This window comes from Dermacentor andersoni, chromosome 5, assembly GCF_023375885.2.
Source record: "Dermacentor andersoni chromosome 5, qqDerAnde1_hic_scaffold, whole genome shotgun sequence".
In the NCBI taxonomy this organism is placed as follows: domain Eukaryota; kingdom Metazoa; phylum Arthropoda; class Arachnida; order Ixodida; family Ixodidae; genus Dermacentor; species Dermacentor andersoni.
In genome coordinates this window covers 164162554-164189800 of record NC_092818.1, presented here as the reverse complement: position 1 = coordinate 164189800, position 27247 = coordinate 164162554, and the positions used below count along the sequence as shown (strand labels likewise).

Genomic DNA, 27247 nt, shown 5'->3' with positions numbered 1-27247 from the left:
CGTTCCACACGTACAATTTACTTTTAATATTTTTGGTGCCTTTGGCTATTATGCAAACAACGCTTTTCCTTCCTTCCCTCTTCACCATGCATCCAGAGTGAGACTGCAAATTTTGTTTTCAAAGGTATTTAACGAAATGAGCATATATAAAATAGATAACAAAGTAATTAGGAACATAAATAAACAATAAAGCTTTTTCCATATGTTTGTACAGCTATACACGAGCAGTAATTTTTCTGTTTGGGGAGCAAATGTTGGTTACTGACGCACTACATCGTATATTGATACCTCTTGTATATAGTGGTGCGTGCTCTTCAACAAGCATTGTCTAAATTTGTCAGTAGTACGACCCTCAGTTCTTCATGTAGTATTGTTTTCTTATTCATGTTGTTTTCGTGCATGAGGCGCGTATGGGAATCGTCACCATTTCACGAGACATCACCTGCAGCTATACACCTTACAACTCACACACAGTATGCCTCGAATTTCAGTCTGCGTGCCTCATAATCAGATCGTGGGTCTGGCGCGCAAAACCCCAGATTTCTTTACAGAGAAGTTGTTTATGGCTAGGGTTCTGTGTCCGTCAACAACTCTGTGTGACCAAAAACTATCATCATCAGCAATGGCTCGTGCCATTGCTCGCGCATTCGTCCTCGTCTTCTTCAACAGCTGGCTCCGCTGCCGCTCACCATCCCAGCGTTCCCATACTGCCCCTCCCTCTGCTAAGGCGCTGACGGCACTGGCCCACTGCCAGTCGGTGCGGTGATTTCAGTCTCTCATTCGTTGTCTCAATATTTCGCGAAATGAAAACACGAATGTATATAACGAATGTGTAACACGAATGCACGCGGATACATAAAAATAAGTGTACGTGCGTACTTTTCTCACGATGAGCGCCGATAAAGTCAATAAATGTGTTCGTACCTTTGTTCAAAATTCTGTGTCACCTCTTTGGCGTGTGCTACACAGCTTCGCTGGTCATCCATTCACCTTCGCAGAGTGGAATAGTTCATGTTTTTTTTTTTATTTAGATCTTTAGCAGTGTTTTCTTAAAGAAATCGCTTAAGACAGCTTCTGCAGCTTGAAAAGGTAACTCTGAGCACCCAACCTGTAATTTGACAATCTAAGGCAAACTTATATTTTATAGCTCGGAAACTTTCAGCCGCTCTTCCAGTGATTTTTCCAGACCTTGTGCGCATGCACCACTCTACACGAAGTGATACAAATGTGATAGAGTCGTGATGCGCACGTTCCGTAGAATCAGAGCTTTGATGAAGTGACATGCATATGTATACCTACTCAAAAAACTCAAGTAAGCCATGCTTGTCCACGGTGTCGAAAACGGCGGCAGGCCCACCAGTGATCATCAAGCCCTGTGAGAATGACATGCAACAACAGAAGTTAGAAAAGCACACGTACCTCTTTGTCTGTTTATATATGCAGCCGCTATGGTAGGTTAACTTAGTCCTATGTTCTACACACTTGCCTTGCTTGTGGCTGCAGAAATCTGAACAAAACAAGGACGTAACAAAGTACCACAACAACAGTGCTTTTCTTTCTTTTTCTCCCTCTCTCTCGCTCTCTCTTTTCTTTTTCTTTTTCTTTCTGTCCGCTCTGTCTTGAATTACTTCGCGCAATTTGTGGAGCTCCACTAAGTGTTTTGGGCTGCTGAGCACGAGGTCGCGGGATCGAATCCGGCCGCGGCGGCCGCATTTCGACGGGGGCGAAATGCGAAAACACCCGTGTACATAGATTTAGGTGCACCTTAAAGAACCCAAGGTGGTCAAGCATTCCTGAGTCCCCCACTACGGCGTGCCTCATAATCAGAAAGTGGTTTTGGCACGTAAAACCTCGTAAGTTTTCACAGTGGTAACGAAGTAACAAAACGCCACTGTAACGCCTTTTGTTTTGTTTCTTGATTCACTTTTACATCTGGAAGTGCTTGCACGGTGCTTCTATAACAGCGCCTTTAACAAGGTCGCGATGAACAGCACAAAGCTCAAGATAGAGCGAAATGCTTAGGGAAAACATGACAGTCAATGAAAGTGACTTACAGAGTTTAAAAATTCATTTCGAAAGTTGTTCTCTTTCAAATACCGAAATTTCTTTCGCACTCTTTAATTTCAATACGATTAATTATAACATGTTGGTACACTGTACAACATTACTTGGTACACTCAGCCATAAATTTGTTAAGTTGAAGCCCATTAGTCTTAGGTCTATAGGAATAACGTTCCTTGCCAACGTTAGTGTGACGCAAGTTAAGGAAAAGAAATGCGCATGTCACGCGTAGATGAAGCACCTTTTCGCTGATGTGATGTGCAATTGAACACGCTATCGCAATAAAACATTCATTTTCACATTAACAACGGCGCCCTGTTTCCAATTGTGAACCGAGACAAATAAGGGTGAAATTTCGTTATCGTTGAGTGCAACCCTGACATCTATTTCAGACATTGTTACGAGCTCTATGGAGGACGCCGACCTGCGGCAACAGTGATTATATTTCGTTGGTCGTGCATGTTCTTCTCAAAAAGGAACGTCCTCATGCACTAATTTATCTGATAAACTCCTTCGGTGCAGGCGTCGCACTTTAAACATATTTTGTCGTTGGATTTCTGTAGTGCCAATATAAGGTGGAAGTCAGATACCGTTCTATTGGAGCACTCACAATGACGCACCCACATTTTCTAACTGCCTTCGTTGAATGCACACCGTGGGGGCTCAGTGTCTGTGGGGTTATGCTGCATGAGCACGAGATAACGCGTTCGATTATCGACGGCGGCGGCCGCATTTAGATGGAGGCGAAATGAATTAACGATCGTTTGCTTAATTTTGCACGTTAAGCAAACCCAGATAGTCAAAAAGTATTCTGCATACAGTCTTCCACTATGAAGTCTCTCGTTGCCCCAGTGTTACTTTGAGATGTTAAACCCCATGCACCGATCGTGAATCTTTCGTTAAAACTTGTACTACGCACCACCTTGCCGTCCGACTGCGTAATTCCATTCAAACAATCTACATGCGCCTTTCCTTTCCAGTTTTGAGAGCGGCATTGTACTATGAAATAAACTTTAGCTCAGCCCATTTGGAATACCTTTAATCGTTACGTTTGGCAAGCCCAGTATTGCTGGCAGGGCTAAATGCTCAAGCAGATTAAATGGGGAACATCTCAGGGTGCAGCAAGTATGCTTTCCAGGATATTCCTGCCACTCATGCAGAGTCACGCTTCAGCAAAATATGCGACCGTATTTGTTGCTTTCGTTGCAAATGAGGCAGCGTGTGACAAAAGCGGCGATGAAAAAAGGTGCACTGTTGGCGGCACCTACACACAATATGACAGCGATGGTCGACTAGGCAGTGCACGTGCAGTGACTATCCTTTGAGGCATTATGACGCAAGCGGCATGCTTTCAGCGGTATAGTTTCTGCAACCAGTGCAACACATCTTCGGGTAGTTTGTCAAGGCGACCGGAATTACAGTTGGGGGTTCATTTGCACTAGCATTTTGCAATATGCAGCAGACTTGGGAGTGTAGACCTTTGGGCAAAGCATTGGTGATAGGCGGAGCACTGATTGACTGGTTCGTGTTGTCAAAAGTACTTTTGGCCGCATGTGACTTGCGCTAAAAAGAGCTCGAAAAAGACAATGTAAACAATCCCAAATTGTAGTCATCTAGGCACCAGTGTGCACTCCATCAAATTTTCCTTTTCGCAACTAAACAATAGTTTGTTCATATATTCCATTTTCGAGAAAATAAGCGTTCATTGCAACTAGCGCAGCCATGACAGCTCTGTGCAATACTGCTTGCTTGAACAAATATTGCAGCGTAGTTGTAGGAAACAAACGGCTAGCTTTACCTTGATGAGAACGATGAAGAATCCGGAAAGCATGAGCAACATCTGTATGACGTCGGTCCAGACGACAGCCTTGATGCCTCCCTACGAAGGAAAATTGCCTCTGTAATCTTCGTGACTGTGTTTCGAGACCACTGACAGGAACCAGACGTCGGGTTTAGCCGCCATCTTTGTAGGTTCAAGGGCATGCACAACATAGGTGTTATAACGGTAAAAGCAGTAAGCTAATGAACTCAGGCTGCGGGGCTCGTTGCACGGGCGTCACAACATCAAACACGCATGACATGATGTCTAGTGCGGCATGGTGGCACAGTGTGAACATAAACTACAAAACTTGAGGTAAAGCACTAAAGAGCCCGCAGGACGACAGAAGGAGACGAAGACACACAGCGCTGCGTCTCCTCCTGTCGTACCGCGTGCTCTTTTGCGCTTTACCTCAAGTTTTGTAGTACCAACTGGCCCACCAGTCTGTTCTTATAAACTACAAGAATGGTTGACCCCTGGCGATATACATAAAGGGGGATGCGCAGGAATTACGCAGCAAAAAAAAAAAAAAAAAAAAAAAGACACTTAAGCTATTCACATGTCCCTCTAAGAGTTTGGCGAATGTCTGGTGGGCTCCCCTCTGGATAGGAACACAAGGCATGCCTCTTCTCTCCAGATACATTACATACACAAATAGCTAACATTAGACCGTTAGCTTCAAGTTCTTCTTCTCATTGTGTTGTGTTAACGACAGTGAATGGTTATCTCTCACAACACGTCGTTTTGGTACCTCAACATTCCAGCAACGAGCATAACGAGCTGTCATATATTATTTTGTATTTACGCTGAATCAGAAAAATAACCAATGCGCTATTAGACAATTACGTGACGCCGTGTTACGCTGTCGAGCTCATTTGTGATCTTCTTGAGCCTCTTTCAAACTAACACACAATTGACATTGTAAAATGTTGATTGTTTGATAAAATTAAAACAGCCAATGACAGTTAATGGCGAGTGACAATACTCACAATTGTCGTGTAAAAGGCGCACACGCTTCCGTTGAGCACAATGGAGAGCCACACTGGAAGACCAGTCACTGCGTACAGAGCAGGTTAATGAAGAGAATTAGAGCTATTACTGCAAACCCAATATCCTGCCAACAACGAAGATATTTTTTCCTTTCTTTCTTTTGTGTGCGTGTGTAGTGTGTGTGTTACAAGAGTAATATACACGGTTTAAGATGGAACATTCAAAAGAACAAAATGAGATTTTGCCGCGTTCAAGAAATACAAGGTATGCACTCAAGAAATGACCTGCATGCTTATATTAAGGCGATGGAGGCAGTGAAGCCACTCTTTTCATCAAAACCATAAAGGGGCAGAAAATTTGTCAGTGATTAAGCGCGATGTAGCGCTGGGGGGGGGGGGGGGGGGGATATTAGTTCTGGAAATGAAAGCGCAGCCAGAGCCCTTTACTGGTCGCGAAGCTCCATCCTGAATTTTGCCGCTCATTGCCTTCCGTCACGTGATGATTTAGTTCGTGTTCATCACAGTAACCTTTTTAAAGATGCACATTTTCGTATTCTTATGCGCTTGCAAACATGTACCAACCGCTTCGCTTAGTGATACCTTTACATTCGACAAACGTAACCGAAACATTAGAGCCACTGCACAGCAAGATGTATATAAAGCTTAGGCGGCAAAAAATGGGAAACTGATCACCTTTATAAGTTTATGCAATAAGACATTTATCGACATTTATCGTAAGACATTTATCGTATCAGGGCGTGAGCGTGACATTGCTTTTCATCGGCATGTCCACTGAATTTTGGTTCGAACTAAGTCAATCAATCAAACAATCAATCATAGACGCCCGAATAATTTTCATTGTTCTTGTTTTTTACTTTCACGTGGAGAAAACTGTTAAAGACGGTGCTGTCGACTTCTTTGCGGTTCTTACAGCCTTTAACGTATACGTTGTTGCTTTATATTAGCATAGTGCATTGCATTACATATAGATAACATCTGCTCTTCCGCATTCCGCAAACTATACTTTTTAAGACATAAGCTTAGAAATTCTCCCCCTAGCGTAAGATTACTTGCTTACAATTCACTAATTAGACCAAAACTTGAATATGCATGCGTTGTCTGGAACCCATTTAATAAACACAATATCACCCGCCTAGAAAAGGTACAGAGAAAAGCTGTAAGGTTTATTTACTCTAAGTTTTCCCCATATGACTCACCCTCTGAATTAATGCAGATGAACGGTATCCGATGTCTTGAACAACAAAGAAAAAATTTACGTTTGCAATTTCTTTTCTTGCTTTGCAATCAAGATCTAGCTATTAACCCTTCTTCATATCTGTCGCTTTCAACGTCGAGGCATACACGCCGCCATCATCCTAATTCCCTGACGCCGTATTTTGCGCGAACAGATTTATTCAAGTTTTCATTTTTTCCTCGCACTGTATAACCGACTAGAATGATTCTTTATTGCCTTTCGCCACAATTTGATGTTTTTTAACTTTGTTATCATTGTTTTGTTGCCATTTAACCTACCCTGCTTGGACCTGTACAAGGTTTGCAGTATTGAATAAAGAAAGAAAGAAACGCTCTTAGAATTTAATTCTCGGAAGCTAGGGTCACAATCTGGTTTATGTGCACTGTACGCGGAGATCGTAGAGAAAGCACTCACCCGACCCAAGTGCAAGTGACGGACCGTATAATACTACTCCCATGTAGAAACACTGTAATGTAAAAGAGAAGTACATTTAACATTTCCAGTAAAATATATATGCACACCCAAAGCACATATTGGAGTCTATGCGAAGCGAAGCTTAAGTAAAGCGATCAATGAAGTGCCTCACAGCTCACAGCGATGCGTACAATTTGGCGGGGACAGGCGTATACACAGAAAAATACGGCACGTATAAAGCAACATTTAACGATTCTGTTCCTCTTGTGCCGCAGTGAGATATACACGTCCTGAAGAATTGGCCAAGAACGGCCACGCCCCTGTGATACCTACTGAGTGGCTAAATCAAAGAAAATTAAGTACATCAAAGAATCCTTTAAATATAACTCTCCATTCCATTAACCGATCGGTGTGCTTTAGAGATGCATGATGGATCGACGTATGACCATAGTTGCTATTACATTTTTTTAGGGAAAACAGCGCGTAAGACGAGAACTAAAAAAGATCGACAACGCATGCGCTGCCACGTAGCGACACTTGTGACGGCGCATGGGCCGTCGATCTTCCTCAGTCTTCGTTTTACGTGCTGTTTCTCCTTCGAAATGCTTTGGAGATTCCTGTGAGCGGGAATTATATGTTCAAGTTTTATGTAAGTAGTTATTCTTTTTGTTGGACAGATCACAGCTGGACATGCGTGGTCAGCATACGAGGTTTATATGAGCAACTTCATGGGAACCTTTATATACCGTATATATATATAAATTCGGCAAGGCAGCTGTCCGGGTCAGGAAAGTCTGGGAGGGCCAGCAAAGAAAGCTTCACTTTAAATAAATACAGTTCAAATCTAGCCACAAATTACCATTTGAACCACAGTGATGGCGGAAGTGAACTTTCGGATGAAGACAGAGTTGTACCGCTTCTCCAGGTACTGCACAAGAAAACACGAGCACCGGCATAAGTATCCTGAACGAAGTACACCACCCGCCGCGTACGGCAAACGCCTTATTAACGCACAACCTAAGCAAGTACAATTCTCGGAAAATTGAGACAGTCTATACGACAGTATGGCAGCAATTTTTTTCTTACGCAAGCATTGAAAGAATCTCCGCAGTGAAAGAAGAAATATTCATCTTTTCGCTCTATGTAGTTATCTAGGCAATAATTCCGTCCCCTTGCGCAAGCTCTCGATACACAAAATCTGCTGCTGCTCGATTCTTATTTGTTTTTTGTTTTTCATTCTTTCGTCGAATGGTTAGCTTTTGATGACTAACTTAGAGTGATGACATTACCAGGTACGGTCAGGTTACGCCATATGTTACCGTAGCACGTTGAAGAACCCCAGGTGGTCGAAATTTTCGGAGTCCTCCACTAGCTACGGCGTGCCTCATAATCAGAAAGTAGTTTTGGCATGTAAGATCCCATAATTATTATATGTTACCCTAAACAAAGTACCAACTGTCGCCATTATTCTTGCAGTGCCGTCGTCTGGCACATAATCTGGAACGCTTCCAAACGTGTGCCGTGAAATATACCACTCAGCATAGCGAGTCCTCTTCGATTACTGCAAACTTTCTCATATAAATTCTCGCGCACGCATACTTTTAGGCGCACGTCAAAGAGCTCCAGGGGTCAAAATTATTTCGTAACCCCCCCAGCGGCGTCCCTCAAAGACCACGTGTTGCTTTGGGACATTACAATCCACAATCTAATTTAATAACAAAGATAGGTTGCGTGATGTGCAGTTTAATGGACAATCGTGACGTGTCTATATGGTTATTCACTAAAAAAATTGACATTATTCAGAGAAATAAGGAGTTTGTAGGTCGTATACCCTGCAGAAGATCTTGTTATCCTTTGAGACCGTGATGAACAGAAGTTAAATATTCGTGTGACGAAGAGGGGGACGTCAAACAAATAGGTTTGAGTCATTCATACAGTTGACTTAGCAGCCTCACCAACCGGCCTTACCTGGTTCACGCTGATCATGTCGATCTCGTAGAACACGGGCAGAAAGACGTGAGCTGCCAAGAGGATGCCGATGACGACACCGATGAAGTTGACCATGTACTGGGAGCCGTTGATGAAACTTTCTGACGGCACGCCCAAAATGGCGATCGCTGACAAAAAACTTGCCATTATGGACATTGTCACCGGAAACACCTGCAAAAGAGTTGGAAAAATCATTCGCTTCGACCACATGATGGAGAGATACAGACCTCACAAACTGTCGCAGCAAAGGGTCACAAATTTTCACTGTTGCAGTTCTTACGGACAACAAACCCGCACCAGCGACTCTAGCATTGACAAGTAGTAACTGTTACCTTGTACTGTGAACAGCATCCAATGGCTGTGGGCATGTGCTCTGTTTTTATATCTCTCTCTAACTCCTACGACGTCACTGCATGCTTGCACGTCTGGTTTGCAGTGCTGTGAACCATCATGTTAATTAGTGAAGCCCGCATGCCCGTTGTGAAAGAATCCGAAGAGTGTGTCTCGATCTGCTCTTAAAGCGCCAGCCTATCGCTCATCGTTTTCAACCGCGGCGTATTTCCATGTTCAGAACGACAGCGCTGACTTGGATGTGTGGGTGCCAGTGCCGATCGTTTCTTTTTACAACAGATATGCAGCATTCGTTCATGGGAAGAACGGTTGAGAGCGCTTTAAAACAGATGTGCGAGAGTGCATAAGCTCTCGTTTATAATTTTTTGGTCAAGGAGGTAAGGCGCACTTAGTTGTAGTTGTCCGGGATGTGCCTGTTCAACTTTCCTCATAGCTTGTTGCTGGTTCACTTCAGAACTGTGATATTGCGTCAGCGAAACAGCAAGGGAGAAGGCATTGTTTCCGTCTCATTTCGCTTTAGCCTGAATTTTTTCACTTCAATGCTGTTTGCAGCGAACAAGATATGCGCGTTGATTCAGGGTCAGTGGTACCGTCTAGTGGTAGATCTCAGCGTCATGTGCGAGCGCAGTTACAATTCAATCCTCATTTGGGCGCGAGCACGAGGCCAATGCCGAAGCCAACATTTGCGCTTTTCAGTTTCTCTTTCTGTACATATGCATTTATGCAAAGGCCTGTTACAAACTAGGCCCTGCTCGACGTTCACATTCACCGGTGCCTCATGAAGCTGTCAAGCGGGCAAGTTAAGTGCACTTACGGAGAGTGTCACTCTGTTTAAGTGCACTTTGCCAAATTTAAACGTCGCCAGTGGAGTGTACTTGGCGAAGAGTGCACTCTGGTCGGAGTGCATTCACGGAACGCACTTTGCTGGCCGAGTGCGTAGCCTCACCACCAGCGGTTTGAATGGTACAAAATGTAATGCATAAAAAAAAGGACACATAAGTTCATTTTAGTTCTTGAACAGCTTTTAACAAAATAACCGGAACAGAACTCGCTCATATTCCATTTTAGCAGGATCAAATGCAGTCTCGTCGCACACCATCATGTTGTTCTGGATTGGCTAGACATTCGCCTTGGCCGGCATTGACTTGCAACACTCTTATAATAAAGACATTCTGTTTTTCTGTTGAGGATATACACTATGGTTGTTTTCATCAACAACACAACGTAAAACGATAACTTCTTAGAAATTTCGTCTTTTTAATGTACATCTTCAAAAAACGCGCTCTTACGCTGTCGATTTTTTTTTTTTTTTTTTTTTTTTTTTGTACTGCGAGTGCGCTCTATTTTCCCGTTTTGCACTGCGTAACCTAGAGTGTCACTCAAGGCTCCGAAGTGCACTCCCCGTAAGTGCAGTTAACTTGCAAGCTTGACAGGGGTGTAACTTTGCACAACGTAGGTGTTCTGCGCCCGTATTCACAAAAAAGTTCTTGCGCTAAAGCCGTTCTTAAGAGAACATGCCAGCCACTTGTAATTTTTCACGTAGAACCCAAAGCAGCCAGCCAAACGCAGATAGCACTTAGGAACAAAAAACTTTGTGAATTTGACCCCTGGGGCCGAATTGCGCAGAGATTTGTGGCCTCCGGGGTCGAATTCACAAAGATTCTTCGTAAGTGTTCTTCGCCATAGGCTGGCAGCTTTCGCTAATAATGTGTTCAGCGTCAGGATTAGCTGAAACCTTTATCTTACGAAAAGTTATAGCCTACAGGATTTTGTGAATACATGTCCTGAGGTTGAATTTAACGAAGCTATATTCGCACGTACTCTTCGCCATTGCTTTCCCTAATAATATGTCCCCTAATCTGTTCAGCATCAGCATTGGCTGGAAATTGCTTTTATGAACATATCTTACGCTATGGATTTTTGTGACTACGGACCCTAGGCCCTTATTCACAAGAAGATCTTACGCTGTAGACTTATTCATACAAGAAATTTCAGCCAATCCCGATGCTGGACATATCATTAGCGATGGCCACTGGTAAAGAGCACTTACGATCGAAAAGCTTTGTGAAATCGGCCACCGTATTTTTTTTTTTTTTGCTTTCTTTTTTGCTCGCATTCACAAAGCGCTCCGTACACTTCGTTGATGTTTAAAAGCTATTTTTGGGCATCGGTGAAACATTATATGCCTTCTTTCTTCTATATTATGTGTGAAAAAAAAATAAATAGAAAGCTTGGCCTCTGGTGGGCCGGCCATCCCAAAATCGTGGGCATAGAAAGCAACAACAACAACAAAGATAAGAAAATTTTAAAGCATTGTTAAAAGTTTATTATAACAAGATGGCAGGACCGTAACAGAGCAACGCTTTAAGGAAAAATTATTCCATTAATCAGATTTTCTGTTTTACTTTCACGTAAGCCTTTCTGCTGCCTCACGTACAAAAATTTCGAATAATAACAACGCATGGCACTGGTCGACAGTTGCCTTTGATATCATGTCACCGACACTGCGCGTGTGGGCTTATTAAGCATATCTAAGTGCGCAAACCGGCCGCGCAAGAAAATCAGTGACACCCTTTCTTTCTTTCTTTCTTTCTTTCTTTCTTTCTTTCTTTCTTTCTTTCTTTCTTTCTTTCTTTCTTTCTTTCTTTTGCACCTGTGGTGGTAGCTCAGTGACGATGCTGAGCTTGAGATTGCAGGTTTAATCCCGGCCGCGGCGGCCGTATTCCGACGGTGGCGTAGTGCAAAAACACTAGTGTAGCGCGTTAATTGGATCGGCGCAAACAACTCCAGGTGGTCAGAATTAATTCGGAACCCTCCACTGACGTTCCCACGAATCTGGCGTCCCTGCGATCCGCGGCGCGCTGCGAATGTGTTCTCGGTAGCGCCCATGCAGTTTTTCGTATTTCTTACTATCATTTACACGTTTCGTTTAGTTATTTACATATTTTGTGCAGACACTCCGCCTCATTCTGCAAACATGGTGGAGTGTCGGGGCAGAAGCGTGAGCTCGAGCGCGTGCGCAGGACTGTGCTGTGGCGGATGTTCTTTCTGAGCCTGATCGTCGCGCTCGCTGTACTCAGCGGCTTGAGCCATGCTTGCTGCATTCGCTGGAATGACAGAGCTGCTGGCTGAAATTAAACACCTCGGAAAGGATAATTGAACGTCGCTGTTCGAACGCACGGTGGGTTCTACATACCACAGAGCTTTTCGTGTCTCAGAAGTAGTGAGTGCAGCTGTTCCGTGAATACAGTTATAGGGCTGGTTAGAAAAGCATTCTCCGTATTTGTCAGGCTGATTTCTTGTCTTCGGCTTGATCGAGTATCGGACGCACAGCTGCTCGTTGAAATTTCAGGAATGGTTCCCAATGCACGAGGCACTTGAAAGGGAAGTTCTTCGTTTATTCGTACGTCACGGCACATGTCGTTTGCGATAGAAACGTCTGGCCAGTTATTGTTATAATGCGGGCTTGTTGGTATCTCATCAGTACTAATCTGTCACATGCGGACGAGGACAACAAAAGGTATATCAACACGCCGTGCGTGCGTGCGTGCGTGCGTGCGTGCGTGTGTGTGTGTGTGTGTGTGTGTGTGTGTGTGTGTGTGTGTGTGTGTGTGTGTGTGTGTGTGTGTGTGTGTGTGTGTGTGTGTGTGTGTGTGTGTGTGTGTGTGTGTGTGTGTGTGTGTGTGTGTGTGTGTGTGTGTGTGTGTGTGTGTGTGTGTGTGTGTGTGTGTGTGTGTGTGTGTGTGTGTGTGTGTGTGTGTGTGTGTGTGTGGTGTGTGTGTGTTCTTTTGTCTTCGTCTGCATGCATTACGCCAGTATTGCAAGTCACGCCAGAATCGGCCGGTGAACTCTGATGCGGTGAGCTCGACATGCCGCCGGTATAATTGTTGTTGTACTTCCTTTGAGTTAATGAAAGTTAGAGTTAAAGGCACTCTAGGGGATTGGCCAAGAACCGGGCTATTCAATATAACAACAACAAAAGAAACTTTAAAAAAAATTATACGAAAGTTGGCGATAGGTCTGTCAAAAGAACGATATTTCAGATAATTTGTGAAAATGAAAGAAAAAGGAAAAGGAGAAATGGATCTAAATTCGGTAGACATAAATGGAAACCTGAGGTCGGAATGTAGAGTTGAAATTGCATTGATCAGACTAGAACACCCTGCAGCGCAAACCTTGCCTGACTGGTACCGGTGCTCGAGTCTACAGCTAAGCGTTCTTGCAGTCTTGTCGGCCGCCGACGTTTGTTGCATATATTGCAGCCGCGACCGTGACTGTGGCATTCTGCTGCTGAGCAAGAGGTCGCAGGTTTGATTCCTAGCCACGGTGGCCACGTTTAGATGGAAGCGAGATGCAAGGACTTTCGCGTACTTACATTTGGAGGCATGTAATAGGAGAACGTGCTGTCAAAATTAATACGTCCGTCTTGGCTCAGTGTATTTTTTTGACCCGATGAATTAATTAATACATGCTTCGCTAATGACATCAACAAGAATATAGGGCAATGCGCCGTTCTCAATAGCACTCGCTGTCACTTCGGTCGAGCCTATTATCTCTTGTTGCTCCACCGTAGCCCTCTAATAAATGTGTATACAAATTCGCCCAATCTACGCCCATTGGTAAGTAGCTTACAAAAGCTCAGAAATTGCGTTCGAGAATGACTTGCGGTAGAGAATGTAGTTATATTGTAGGTCGCTGTTACTGCAGTCGAGTGAACGTTAAAGCACAGCCTCATTTGATAGTGTTCGTAGAGAAAGACACGTTCCCCTAACGCAACGAAAAGAAGCCCTTGTCCTAGAATCAGCGCTGTATAATGGCTTTTGAAGGGGATAGGAGCAGCAAACAGAGCACTGCAATATTCGAACCGTATACCGGGCGACGCTGAGTTTGTGCGGTGTTACGTAAGCTAACCGCAATAAGAGGCTTGCCTTCGTACATGTAAATCGCAGTGTCTTGTTCTCCGGACGTTGTCTAGAAAGGGGGATCCTAGTGGCTATTATGCTTAAAAGCAAATTATTTGTAAACTAGTTTACTTTGTGCTACGTCTACTGATGCTCTAACGATACACCATATCGCGAAAGAGAATAAAGGCTAGTTGAGTGCTGACTGCAATATAACCGGCTCATCTTAGTTTTCTTGTGATACAGGGTGTCTCCGAAACCAACACCAAGACTACGAGGGACGCGGTATTGAAGGACTCCATATATCATTATTTTTTCCACGCGGTGTTATTTAATGAGCACTTAAAGCTCACTACAAAAGCGTTTTCGTATGCCGCCCTCACTGTAATGTGGCCGCCGCCACCGGTAACCTAAACCGCGAAATCGTGCTCGTTAGGCGAACGCCACTGAGCCTTCGTTGTATAGGTACACGTACTCAGGGCAAAAGCTTTTACGAACGTCTGCGGGCACGGCCCCCTGTGGGTGAATGCGCAATATTTCTCGTTCGTAAGTGGTCAGCCCCTATTATCAACTATGGGCCGGTCGCCTTCGCAAGTACTTTGGCCAGCATCAGTATTTGCTGAAAGTTTATCTTACGAATAATTCTTGTGTAATAGCTATAGCTTTTCGTGAATACGGATTCTGTTTTTGTTTTTTCAGCTCAGACTGAACTGTATAAAAATTTAGAGGAAAAGAGATAATGAAAGGCAGGGAGGTTAACCAAGGCCTGACCGGTTGGCTGCCATATACGTGGAGAAATGGAAAAGAAAGATAAGAAGGAAACCAAAAGAATGAGAGCCATTGTGCACGCACGCGCAGATGAATCTTCACTCGTGTATAGTCACAAGTGCTCGTCTAGTCTGGTTTTCTTCAAGAAGGGCATTAGCGCTTTCGTGACCTTGTGCGTACTGTAGAGGTCTGTGGCCAAGGCCCGAGGACCTTTGCTTCAGAGAACGGTCTGTCGTCTAACCGGCAGAGATTTGTGCGCAAAGCATACCGTTGGGCGTGCCGTTTTAAAACAAGACCTCTTAATAGGGGCAGTATCAATGCTGTTCTCTTCTTTCCACAATGCACGTGCCTTCCCTCCCCCATATTTTGGGCTGCGGAGGCCGGGGAGGCACTGTCGAGGAAGTCTATAGAGAATCCTAGGAAAGCTACTTTGCTGCGTGCACAGACAGTGTTCCCTCTATCCCACTTTCCTCTTTCTGTTCCCCCTTTCCCTTCCCCCAGTGTAGGGTAGCAAACCGGATGCTCGTCTGGTTGACCTCCCTGCCTTTCCTCTCTTTGCTATCTCTCTCTTCATTCGTATTAGCGAAGCTAGCACCGTTTCACAGATATGAAAACCTCCCAAATGTACAAGTACGGCCGTTGAATCCGCACAGTAGAGACCACAGAACGGAAATGCGTGCTACATCCAAGGTCGGTAATAAATTGGCTTCCGTTACGCGAGCCAGTTCATGCCAAATCGGCTTGATGCTTCATTCACTTCATTGTTGGTGTCATTAATCTCGCTGCCCATGTGATTATGGCAACGTGAAGACATCGTGATATACATCGCGCCCCTTAACGATAGAATTATTCTGCTTTTATTACCACCTTCGCCATTAGTAGCTAATTGCCCCTCGTATTCTGTCTGGTTGATGTCATTCGCGGCTCTGTGCTGTCATCCTCAGGCTAGTAGCGAAGCGCGTTGTTAGTCATAACGACGGAATTATGCTGCGAAGGTAACAAGGCGTAACGCTGGACTCCATTTGTTATGACGGCGACTTTCTTGCTGTTCGAAGTGCGCATTTCCCGTCACCGTCCACTGAATATGAGCATTTGCCCGACAATATCCTTGCTTCAGGCCGGACTCACTGCCGCTGCTGAAGATGTCGCAGCAGCTTGGAGGCCACTGAAATACATTGTCTTGCCCATTTGTGTACGTTCGTATGTGTTCACGAGATGCACGCGTGAACCACAGCTCAAGGCAGATTGACGAATTCGCTTGTCATGCTCGTCACACCAGGCTGAGACACTCACCGAGCTTTACCAACGCTTCTTGGTACTTTTTGTAATGTTTTTCAGAGCGAAGCTGTTAAGGGCTAGCTGCCTCAGGATCCCGTGCCCGAGTGTAGACAAAAAAATTAACTCCCCATACGTGGACCGATCCCGAAGATAGTGCAATGCTGAGCCGACTCTCGGCGTAGGTGAAGCAGGCGTTAAGCACTCCCCATACGTGGACCGATCCTGAAGATAGTGCAACGCCGGACCGACCCGCGGCGGAGGTGCAGTTCGCCATTAAGGGGTCCACATACACAGCTTCGCGGGTCATCCTTCTTCACAGAGTGGAAGGACATTGACTTTTTTATGCTTCTAATATAAGCCAAACTCGGCCTTTACGAAAGAATGTTAGCGTCGTTAAGTTCGCAAACGTTCATCATTCTCTAAGCAAAATGGCTGACAATACAAATTCCACTCTTCCAGTAACCTACGCAAAAAAAATTACACAGCTCTTACGATTCCTTGAATCCTGTGCGACCGGCTCATGTTGATAAGCCATGTGTTTACACACACTCATTTACGTTTTGCCGTCTTCCAGTCTCATTTTTCGTTCTCTTTCTCCTCTCTCCGACTGCACGATAGCTCCGGTATAAGCCTTCTTTCTTTTCCTCGCCCTCCTTTCGATTTTGCATAAACGGGCAGGCATTCGTTAACTTAGATAAGGCATCGCACCAAACGCCCCACCTGGAACAAAATACTGCCTTGATATGAATGAAAATTTTTCTTTCGGAAGTTAGGACGGCGCGTTTCTTTCTTTGCTGATCATAAACAACAAAAGGCGCATGCTTTTCGAAGTTTCCGGAGTTCTATTTTATATTGCGACGTGCACAGCGAGGCGGTAAACTTCCAGAGCTTTGCAAAAAAGATAGGGCGCACTTGGTGTTAATACTTGGGGCATTGCCTGTTGAGTTGAGCTTCTGTTGCTAGTTCACATCAGACTGGCGACCTTGCGTCAACAAAACTGATCCAATATGTCTTTTTTTGCTAGCAAGCATTTACCATGATGTCGAACATCAAAAGCGGTATTCTGATTGATTAAAGGAACTTAGGTAACATTTTTGCGCAAGCAATCAGTGGCAAAAGGGAGACGTATGCACCACGTCCATCTGCTTGCGCAAAAATGTTAGCCAAGTTCACGTAACAATACACTCAACATGCCGCAGGTCTACGGATTAAACAAAGCCTCTATATCTTGGCTCCGCAGTTGACATCATAATTTAACCAAGGCCGGATAAAGGCGTGCGAGGGAGACGACATGGCTTTTGTCATATGTTGCTTTTTCGACTTTTTCGACTAATGACTTTTTCTTCAATGCTGCTTTCAGCACTGACGTACTATATAATGGGGTGATCATTTTTCAGTTCTCCCGAATCTTTTAAAAGTCGCCTGTGGCAGACAGTGTAATTTTGGCCCATGAGTTGGATTGTTAGACGACGGGGACATTACCAGTACGAGAAATCTAAACACATATTCAACTAATAATAATAATAATAATAATAATAATAATAATAATAATAATAATAATAATAATCCTGTTTTATGTCCACTGCAGGACGAAGGCCTATCCCTGCGATCTCCAATTACCCCTGTCCTGCGCCAACCGATTCCAATTAGCGCCCGCGAATTTCCTAATTTCAGTCTTCTGTCGTCCTCTACTGCGCTGCCCTTCTCTTGGTACCGATTCTGTCACCCTAATGGTCCACCGGTTATCTAACCTGCGCTTTACATGACCTGGCCAGATCCAGTTCTTTCTCTTAATGTCACTTACAATATCGGCTATACCTGTTTGCTCTCTGATCCAAACCGCTCTCTTTTTGTCTCTTAACGTTATGCCCATAGCGTTCTTCGTTCCATCGCTCTTTGCGCGGTCCTTAACTTGTTCTCAAACTTCTTTGTCAGTCTCCAAGTCTCTGCCTCATATGTCATCACTGGTAAAATGCACTGATTGTACACCTTCCTTTTCAATGACAATGGTAAGCTTCCAGTCAGGAGCTGGCAATGTCTGCCGTATGCGATCCAACCCATTTTTATTCTTCTGTGAATTTCCTTCTCATGACCAGGGTTCCCTGTGATTAATTGACTTAGGTAAACGTACTCCTTCACAGACTCTAGAGGCCGACTGACCATCCTGAACTCTTGTTCCTTTGCCCGGCTATTTATCATTATCTTTGTCTTCTGCATATTAATCTTCAATCTCACTCTTACATTCTTTCTGTTAAAGTCCTCAATCATTTGTTTTAACTCGTCTGCATTGTTGCTGAATAGAACAATGTCATCGGCAAATCGAAGGTTGCTGAGATATTCGCCGTCGATCTTTACTTCTAAGCCTTCCCAGTTTACTAGCTTCAATACTTCTTCCAAGCACGCAGTGAATAGCATTGAAGAGATTGTCTCTCCTTGCCTGACCCCTTTCTTTATAGGTATGTTCCTACTTTTCTTGTGCAGAATTAAGGTGGTGTGGAATCTCTGTAGGTGTTTTCCAAGATACTTACGTAAGCGGTCTGTACCGCTTGATTACGTAATGCATCTATGACTGCTGGTGTCTTTACTGAATCAAATGCCTTTCCGTAATCTATAAAAGCCATATAGAGAGGCTGATTATACTCTGCGGATTTCTCGATTACCTGATTAATGACATGGATGTGATCCATTGTAGAGTATCCCTTCCTGAAGCCAGCCCTTGGTTGGCTAAAGTCCAATATTATTGGAGATTATTTTGGTAAATATTTTATATAATACTTGGAGTAAGCTAATGGGCCTATAATTTTTCAATTCTTTAGCGTCTTCCTTTTTGAGGGTTAGTATAATGTTTGCATTCTTCCAGTTTTCTGGGACCCTTGCAGTGGATAGACACTTTGTATAGAGAGCCGTCAGTTTTTCTAGCATTATGTCTCCTCCATCTTTGGTTAAATCGACTGTTATATTCCATCTTCCCCTGCCGCTCTTCGTCGTTTCATGTCTTGCAGGGCCCTTCGGACCTCATCGCCAGTTATAGGAGGAGTTTCTGTAGCCTGTTCATTACTGTTTCCAATTGAGGTATCCTAACTCATAATTAACAAAACTAAGTAACCAAATAATTAACAAAAGTCACTAAACCATTCCTTAATTAATTCCTTTGTGGTACGTATTGCAATTTACAAATTGTGGCCGTTGAAATTAATCTCCAGGATAACATACCAGTGCCGAGATATTATTTACCAGAAGTGCGGGACGTAATTATATGGGCGTTCCAGTTACTCTTGTGCTTGAATGCATAAAAGAGCATTGTGTTAAAAAGAAAGGACATGGAACAACAGTGCATTTTTACGGTGAGTTTGATGGCGCTTATCCCAAACTCGTGTCATTTTGGAAATTCATTCGAAGTGGATAGATACCGCCTAGCAAACTCACCGGCTACAATTAATAAATTGCAATATGTGCCGTAAAGTAATTAATTGAGACGTTAATTAGTGAATTTTCGTTAATTCGATAAATATGTGTTTTGAGTTCTCGTGCAAGCAACGGCCGCCTCCCTGAATAATCCAGCTCAAGGACCAGAGTTACCTTATCTGCAACAGGCAATATTTAAAAATTCCGGAAAGCTTAAAGATGATCCCCCCATATATGTGCGCTGCATCAGTTAATGGCCGCCGTCCTCTGTCCGATCTCAGCGTTATACGACTCCCCCCCTCGAGCGCAGCTATAGGTCATTTCATCACGGCGTAAGATAAATATATATACGCTTTTGGTGAGGAAACTGGAGAGGCGCGATCGACCGGATAAAGTAACAGCGGCGCGTGTACACCCATTCTGTGACGGCAGCGGATATCTATCGGTTGGACGACGCAACTTCAGTTAGAACTCGGGCGAAAGTGGACAAGGAACGCTCGGATAACACGAGCAGCCAGAGAACAGCGTCTGCACCCGGCGTCACGTCGCCATATCTGCGGATTTCCCGCGAAGCACCGGTTGCTATACTGTCGGGAGATGAAACCTTTTCTGGCTCGAAGTTGCTTCGTACCGCCGGCAGGTCGCCGCTGCCGTCAGTGGACCGACGAGCACGCTACGTTACCTTTCCTGGCCGAGAAGCGCCCCCACCTAAAGAGTATACATATTACGCCATGCCCTTCTTCCGGGCACACACGTGCTATGCCATTAACAAAGCTAACGTTCGCACTTCTCAGTCTCTCTGTGTTTGCATATGCATTCATGTAAACACCTCCTAACCCCCTAGCCCGCGGTGTATTACTTATGATGCATGTAGAGCAATATTAACCTTGGCAGGATCATAAAGAAAGAAAATCTCACAAATTTGCTCGGAATCTGTGTCCCTCTATATATAGCAGTAAAATACATAGTTACCCTAACTCCCGACATAATTTCTGAGTTCATTCCTTTCTTAAAGTATGTATGGCGGTAGCTCCTCCCACAACACACAAGAAATTCGTGAATAAATGGGTAGTTTTGACAGTTTGCGCACTTGAAAGCGGCACGCAAAAAATACCAAGGTGTATGTTAGCTCTTCATCAGTGTATTGTCTCCCCTCAAGTTCATATTCACCGGCGCATCATTAGCTAACTTCGCCACGACGCAAGTGTTCTGGGTCCGCACGCACAGATATGTTCCTGTGTTAGCTGTTCTTACACGAACACGTATTACCGAAGGCGGCCACCTAAAGAGAAAGAGCAGTCACCACCGAAACGCTTTGCGAATTCGACCCCTCATTCGGCTTCCACGCGTCGTTCGCAATGAGTTGAGGAGTCCCGGAATACTCCAAAGCTAATCTGTTGTTGTACTCCACTTCGTCCGAGGCTTCATCACGGCGAAGTACATGCGCATTCCTGCATTCCTCGGAATTGCCCTATCCGCATGCAAAATGGTGTGAGGCGCCCGGCCAGCGCCCAGAGCAAATGACTCAACTTTCTTTAACGGCTGAAAAGAAGCAATCCGACGCGGGTGACGTCGCCATTACTTATTACTTAATTTACTACTAATTTACTATTCTTCAAAATTATTTTTAATACTTGGTAAAGTTATTCGGTGCACCTTCGCCGACTCCAAGAATTCGTCTTTTGTCTCCCAATGTTGCAACATCGTAGACGAACTTTGGCTGTGAGCGGCACTATTAAAGTACAGACACTGTGGCTGGCCCGGTCCTTCGGCTACTATCTTTCAAACGTATGGGGGCAACGCGATGCTGTCGTTCGTGCTTTGTTGTATGACTTAGCATCGGGCATCCTCCGCATTAAGGTATCGTGCGGGCGAACATTTCTAGGTACCTGGCCGGTTCCGATTCCATGGCGCGCGTTGGTGCAGCGGCCACTCCTCAGACTCATGACAGACGGCGACAACCCTATAAAAACTTTATATTTAATGTATATGGACCATCGCAAAAACGCGGCGCTCCTACAATGGTGCAGCACCGGTGGACAGACAATGAAAAAGAGAGGGGAGAGATGAGAACGCGGAATTCTGGGAGTACAAGGTTGCTTGGCTAGAAAGAGAAACCGAAACTTGTAACAGAAACCGAAATTGCGGTGGATTAAACACATGGTTCCAACACATGGCCCTTTTGACGCCTCCTGTTTCCCCAACCCCATTGCCCCTGGTTAGGCGGATGATCAATCTTCACTTTAATAAATCTTATCATTATGATTATTACGATATTAGAAATGTTGGCAATGGCAGTCTATATATGCCACCAGTCTCCCCGCAACGTTAAATTGCTGCACAAATAAAGTGATAGCTTAGGTGAAATGAGTCCTAAACGCAATTACGCAGGCGTAATGCGAAGGTTGTGGGTCTGACTCCCACCGGCAGCAAATTGTTCTTTCGTTCACTTTCATCTCCTTTATTTTGTCATTTTTACACTTAATTTAAAACTACAAATAACTTCCCTTATTATTTCCTTGCCCTCATTATCTGTTGGCTTCATATGTTTGTGACCGCGGAAGTTGTGGCTAACCAAGACCAGGGCCCTCGTTTCCCCTTCTTCCCTTTCATTACACTCTGGTAGACATTTACGAAAAAAAAAAAAATACAGCCCACAGGAAATAGATGTAAATCTGGCTCTGGGTATATTGCGCTTTAAATTTGATTACATATTTTAAGCATTTCGGTGTATTTCACACTTGCTGTCAGCTAGCAGTTCGATTCGCCCTTGATGAGTATGCACGCTGTTGAAAAGTTTAGTGGCAGCAAGAACACAGTCAGTACGCAACAAAGGGGAAGGAAGATATAGTCAAGACGGGCGAGGGTTAGATATAACAGCACACCATTGCTATTAATCAAAGAGATATCCGGACTGTTTCAAAGACAGGTCCTCCGTTTTCACTCCAACCTACTTTTCGTAATAGGAAGTCCGTGCTCAAAATCTGTTTCGCACAGTACATGCGTAGGAGATTTCGTTTCTCTCGGGACACTAAATAAATATAAAACATTTTTTTTAATCTGCGCGAAGAACATGGCCTGCCGGCCCTAAGAGTGTCCCGAGCAATGAAGATGTCGAAAAAATCCTGCATGTAGGGTAATCGCCCTGCCGTGAGCCTCACTGGAAGGTGCTTACGTAACCTGCCCCCGAAATTATGCGCACATCGCCAGTACGCTGCACTATAATTGCGGCTGTGTGTCGACACTCGGCGCGCAAGGTTGCCGCATACGCAATCGTAGCAAGTGTGAGGAGGTGAAAACGGCAGGCGCCGCGGCCCCGCAGACAGCGTGCGCATTGTGCAGACAAGCGGAGGACGTTGCACTGAACTTCCATGGACACGGTGCAACCTATACACGCAGTTCGTGCATTGTGCACGAGAAGCGTGTTTTGTACGAGTCTCGCTCTTTCGTTTCTTCTTTCTTTCTTGTTTTGTATCTTGTTTATAAAGATGTCATCCTATAACTTTTATAGCATTAAATGTGTCAGGGTATCTGGCTTGTATGGAGTCAGCTTGTATGACAATACTTTGTGTGACCTGTGCTGTGTGTATACCGCTAAATTTTTTTTAGATTTGTCATCTTCCTCAGGCTGTCCTCTTTTCTCCCCTTTTTGCTATCTTCCATTTCTATGTTTGCATGTGCACCTTTTCTATAAAAGTAGGCAGCGTTGTGTCCCTTCCGGTGGCAGTTGCCAGCCTGCTCTTCACTTTCCCTTTCCTGTATAGTGTACATATGTTATCAAAACAAATAATAATAATAATAATAATAATAATAATAATAATAATAATAATAATAATAATAATAATAATAATAATAATCTGTAAAAGGAATAACCGCTGCAGGCAACACCTCTTTGCGGAAGTAGCAGCGTGTCCCGCCCACGACATTATATTCCAGAGTTCTGATAATCCCCGGATAAATCACTTTCACTCTCCTTGGTGACAAATCGAACGTACTTCTTCCTAATTTATGAGAGCACTCCGAAATGTGGTTAATTGTGTATAGGACATCCAGTTACTCCAGCAAAAAGTGTTGCAGTGTAACGAGAACTAAGAATACACGTCACCAGAAGGGCCGCATTCCCAAACGATCGCTCCAGGGGTATGTTCACTTCTCTGTGACGCAACGCCTAGCCAGGCATCGCAATGTATCCATTGATTCAACATATTCGAGAACTGAGCTACATGTCACAGTTCGTTTCGTCACATCCGCTTTCGCTGTCTTAGCCAATCAATTCGCTTTGAGTATGATATCCCCATGGACGTTTGATCGAAAATACAGGCTCAGGTAAAATGACTGTGGGGTCACGTAAGAGAGGACAGAGAGAGAGAGAGAAACGGCTAGAAGAGAGGATCGAGAGGCGGGGATGTTAACCAGACGTACGACCGGTTTGCTACTCTGCGCGGGAGGAAGGAAGTATAGGAGTAGAAAGAGAGAGAGCTTAATTTCGCGCACATTGGAAGGAGCGCGCGGGATGGTCTTGGCAACCGTTTGTAGACAGAGAGAGAGAGCCGCGTATTATGGCATTTGGCCGAAATGATGTGACTTGGACACTCGCGGAGTGAACTTCGTGGGGCTTGAATTTGGCAGAAATACAAGTGTTCTAAGAGGGACGGGCGACCTTAACACGTCGATGTTTCTTTCGAGAATTACGGTGTTTTCGATGATCATCTGAAGAATTCTGGGTGACATTCGAAAACGTTACAATTTGACATATATCTGAACATCAGACAAATGAATATCAGAAGTGACCGCTTGACGAAAAAGATAAATAGTCCATAGTTCTCAAGGAATCATTATCACCGAATTGTACCACTTTTGTACAGCGTCCCATTTCATATACTAAGACTTCTTGATCTCTTGACCTAATGTTCTTTAAATATTGCAGATATAAATAAAGCCCGCGTCCTCAGATCATGGGCTATTTCGTTTATAAGGATATTCAAAATTATGTTATTTTGCGCCCCACACATGCATGTAACCGTTTGTGCTTCTTTTTTTCGACAGCTACTGAAGTCTTAACACATAAGCGTGCAATTTCAGTAATTGTCTGCTGTTCACATATAAGTTTTCATGTTTGCGCGATACGTACACCGCTAATATAGACAAAATAAAATTAGTGAGATGTCAGCATCGTGATAATCAGGCAAAAAGGACATGCTCAGTAACTAAGAAGGGTTTTTTTTTTTTTTTCGTAAGAATACCTTGAATTGCCCTGGACGCTTTCCTCATTCGCATTTTTCTCATGGTCAGGTCCATGTCGACAATCTGATCACGACGAATAAAGGTTCCCAGGTACACGGTCTCACTTTAATTTTATTATAGTAACTCCGCGAGTGTGTTTTATCAATCGTGAGAGTGTGCTAAGGGTGGCCTGCAGGGTATGGCTTGAAAGTAGGTTACGTTACGGAAATTTTACTGGCCCGGTAAATGGATACTGCAATATAACAACGGTGTACATGTATTGATAAACGTGGCCGACATCCAACAAAGCGAAGCTCCAAGAAAGAGTCACTAACTTCGCTTGGCGTGCGCACATCGCGCAATCCTTGCTCACCTGCAACTGTCGGTTTCCCACGAGGAACTCCTTGTTGTTGGTACTGCGGCGGCCTTTCCAGGCGAAGTAGACGCCGATGAACGAAGAGAGGCCCAGCACGGCCACAAGCACGCAGTAGTCGGCCGCGTGGAAGTACCGCACGGCCATGACGAGGGTGTACTGTGCTGCCGAATCACGGGGCCACGACGACTGCCGTCACAGCGATGCGCTTCTTGACAGGCCCTCGCTCCGTTCTTCGGATCCCGCCCGCTCACCCCGGGTTCCAAAATCGCACTGCTGACGCGCAGTCTGCGGAGAAGGCAAGCAAACACCCGAGCGCGCGGCTGTGAGCAGCTTCTCCTTTGTCTTCCGGAACTCGCGGAGTCAAACGGTAAAGTGCTCAACGGGCGGGCGTCAGCGAGCAATCGCGTAGATACGCAGATACAATTCCTGCGCGTCGCGCGCGCGGTCTCGCGGGCCGGGTGTTCCCTTTCCACCGTTCGCCGCTCATGCGCCGACCTTCGCGCAAGCAGGCAAGCGCGCGAATGGAGAGTTTCGCTGTCGAAACGAAGAGCTGTGTCGGCAGTGCGATTGCACGTGTGTGGACTCGTCTTCTGTGCCGCACGCGAGAGGCTGCTTTATAAGGAAGGACACTTGGGGAGAGCGCGTCCTGGGAGTACCCCTTTGCGGAAGGACGACTATCCGTGATAGTATTGCTAAAGTATTGCCGCTTCGGGCGCTCACCTCGACAAAGAACGAGCTACAGCACGCTATGGAGGCCACCGAACCGGAGAGTGGCAGCCTGCCGCGCTTAGCGCCATTTTGACAGCTGTGAAGTATCAGGGAACAGCGAACTTTTATTGAGGAGCCGTGGAGGAAGTGAATGAAGAGGAAAATGAAAGTGACGTTCGCGGGCGGCAATCGGCACTCCGACGCACGGGCTGTCATGGTGCGGGAATCATACCTGTCACCATCGCGGGAATTTGCGACGCCTATACATGAAACGCACGCTACGCTTTCACGTCGTGTCTCAGTCAAGATTGAAACGCCAAGGGTTTGCGCTGTCGTGGTTCATCGTATAAGTGGCTGAGTCAAACAAACGCTCGAATTGTTAAGAGGAAGTCGAACTACATTGCCATCGTCATGAATCGCAGAGCCTACGCATATCATAATGAATGTCAACGTTCTGGCTGGCGCATCTGTGATCACGACAGAAACACGCTATAGGAATGTGCATTTGTCCACACCTGTGGCAGTTGATTTTAAGACTGGTGACAAAACCTTTCCACTGTCCATGGACTTCGCGAAAGGGTTCAGCCTGGGCTGCGTAGGACCGCAGACAGCAAAAAGTACATTATAATAGACTACACATTGCGGCACAAGAGAGAAAAATAAACGTAGAAACAGGGAAGTTAACCAGAGAATATTTCCGGCAGGTTATCCTGTACTGCGAAAGGGGAAATGTGGTACGAAGGATAGAAGAAAAGAATGAAAAGAAGTGGAGAAGTGAAGGATCAGCAATATAAAGCTAATTATTTGCAGGGGGTAACCGAAAATTGCCAAGCCAATCAGAGCCAGAGGAAACGAATACTACTATATAGACCTTCTTGGACAGATTCTGGGGACGTTTTGTTTTAATTCTGTGAAGTGCAGCGTTGTAGGACGTGCATATTCTCTGCTGTGTTTGTCGGGATCTGTTGTGTTTGTTTCATAGGTTGTGGACCTAATGGACGCCGCGGCCTCCTACCGTTACGTAAGCGATGAGCAGGTTGCGGCTAAGAATCGATTTCAAACGGTGCCGCTTATGCGGTTACTTGGAATGGCCGACAGCCATGCTTGCGACAACTGTGGCTGCGAGAAGACGATCAAGAACCTCCTCTGTAACTGTTCCTGCTACACATCGCATTATGTGAAATTTATTTGATTTTATTTGTTTTCTCTATCACCCCTTATTCACTTAACCCCTTTCCCCAGCACAGGGTAGCCAGCCGGTACTAATTACACTGGCTACCATTCCTGTCTTTCCTTCCCTTTTCCCTCCCTCCCTCCCTCCCTCCCTCCCTCCCTCCTCTCTCTATGTCCCTTAAATGCAATCGCTGTGGTTGTACGCCGGATATATCCCGCTAGCTTCCGCTCACTGACTAATTTATCCCTTTGCTTCTTGTGTTACTCCCAGCTATGGCGTTGCGCTGCTGAGAATGAGGTCGCGCGTTCGATACCACACCGCGGCGGCGGCACTCCGACGAGGCGGAATACAAGAACACCCGTGTGTCGTCCTTTAGGTTGACGTTAAGGAACACCAGGTGATCGAAATTTTCGCTGAGTGAAATAGGGCGGTGCCGGACACAGTGTAATTGTAGAATAGCTGGAGCGCGGATGATGATGTAATTGAAACCAGGTCAACCTTCGAGAATAAAAAGCTGGTGATTTGGTGGGGGCAAT

General features: G+C 44.9%; 1 protein-coding gene across 1 annotated transcript in view; it reads right to left on the bottom strand.

Moving 5' to 3' along the window:
- LOC126531558 (sodium-coupled monocarboxylate transporter 1-like) overlaps window positions 1–25378 on the bottom strand; it is a 43211-nt gene extending 17833 nt beyond the window's left edge. Inside the window, exons 1-7 of the mRNA XM_050179121.3 lie at window positions 24827–25378; window positions 8507–8698; window positions 7398–7466; window positions 6539–6590; window positions 4870–4937; window positions 3860–3940; window positions 1300–1373 (exon numbers count right to left, since the gene is read on the bottom strand). Of these exons, the coding sequence (XP_050035078.2) occupies window positions 1300–1373; window positions 3860–3940; window positions 4870–4937; window positions 6539–6590; window positions 7398–7466; window positions 8507–8698; window positions 24827–24973 (683 nt within the window). The 5' untranslated portion in view covers window positions 24974–25378. The remainder of the gene's footprint in view (window positions 1–1299; window positions 1374–3859; window positions 3941–4869; window positions 4938–6538; window positions 6591–7397; window positions 7467–8506; window positions 8699–24826) is intronic.
- Window positions 25379–27247: the final 1869 nt, after the last annotated feature.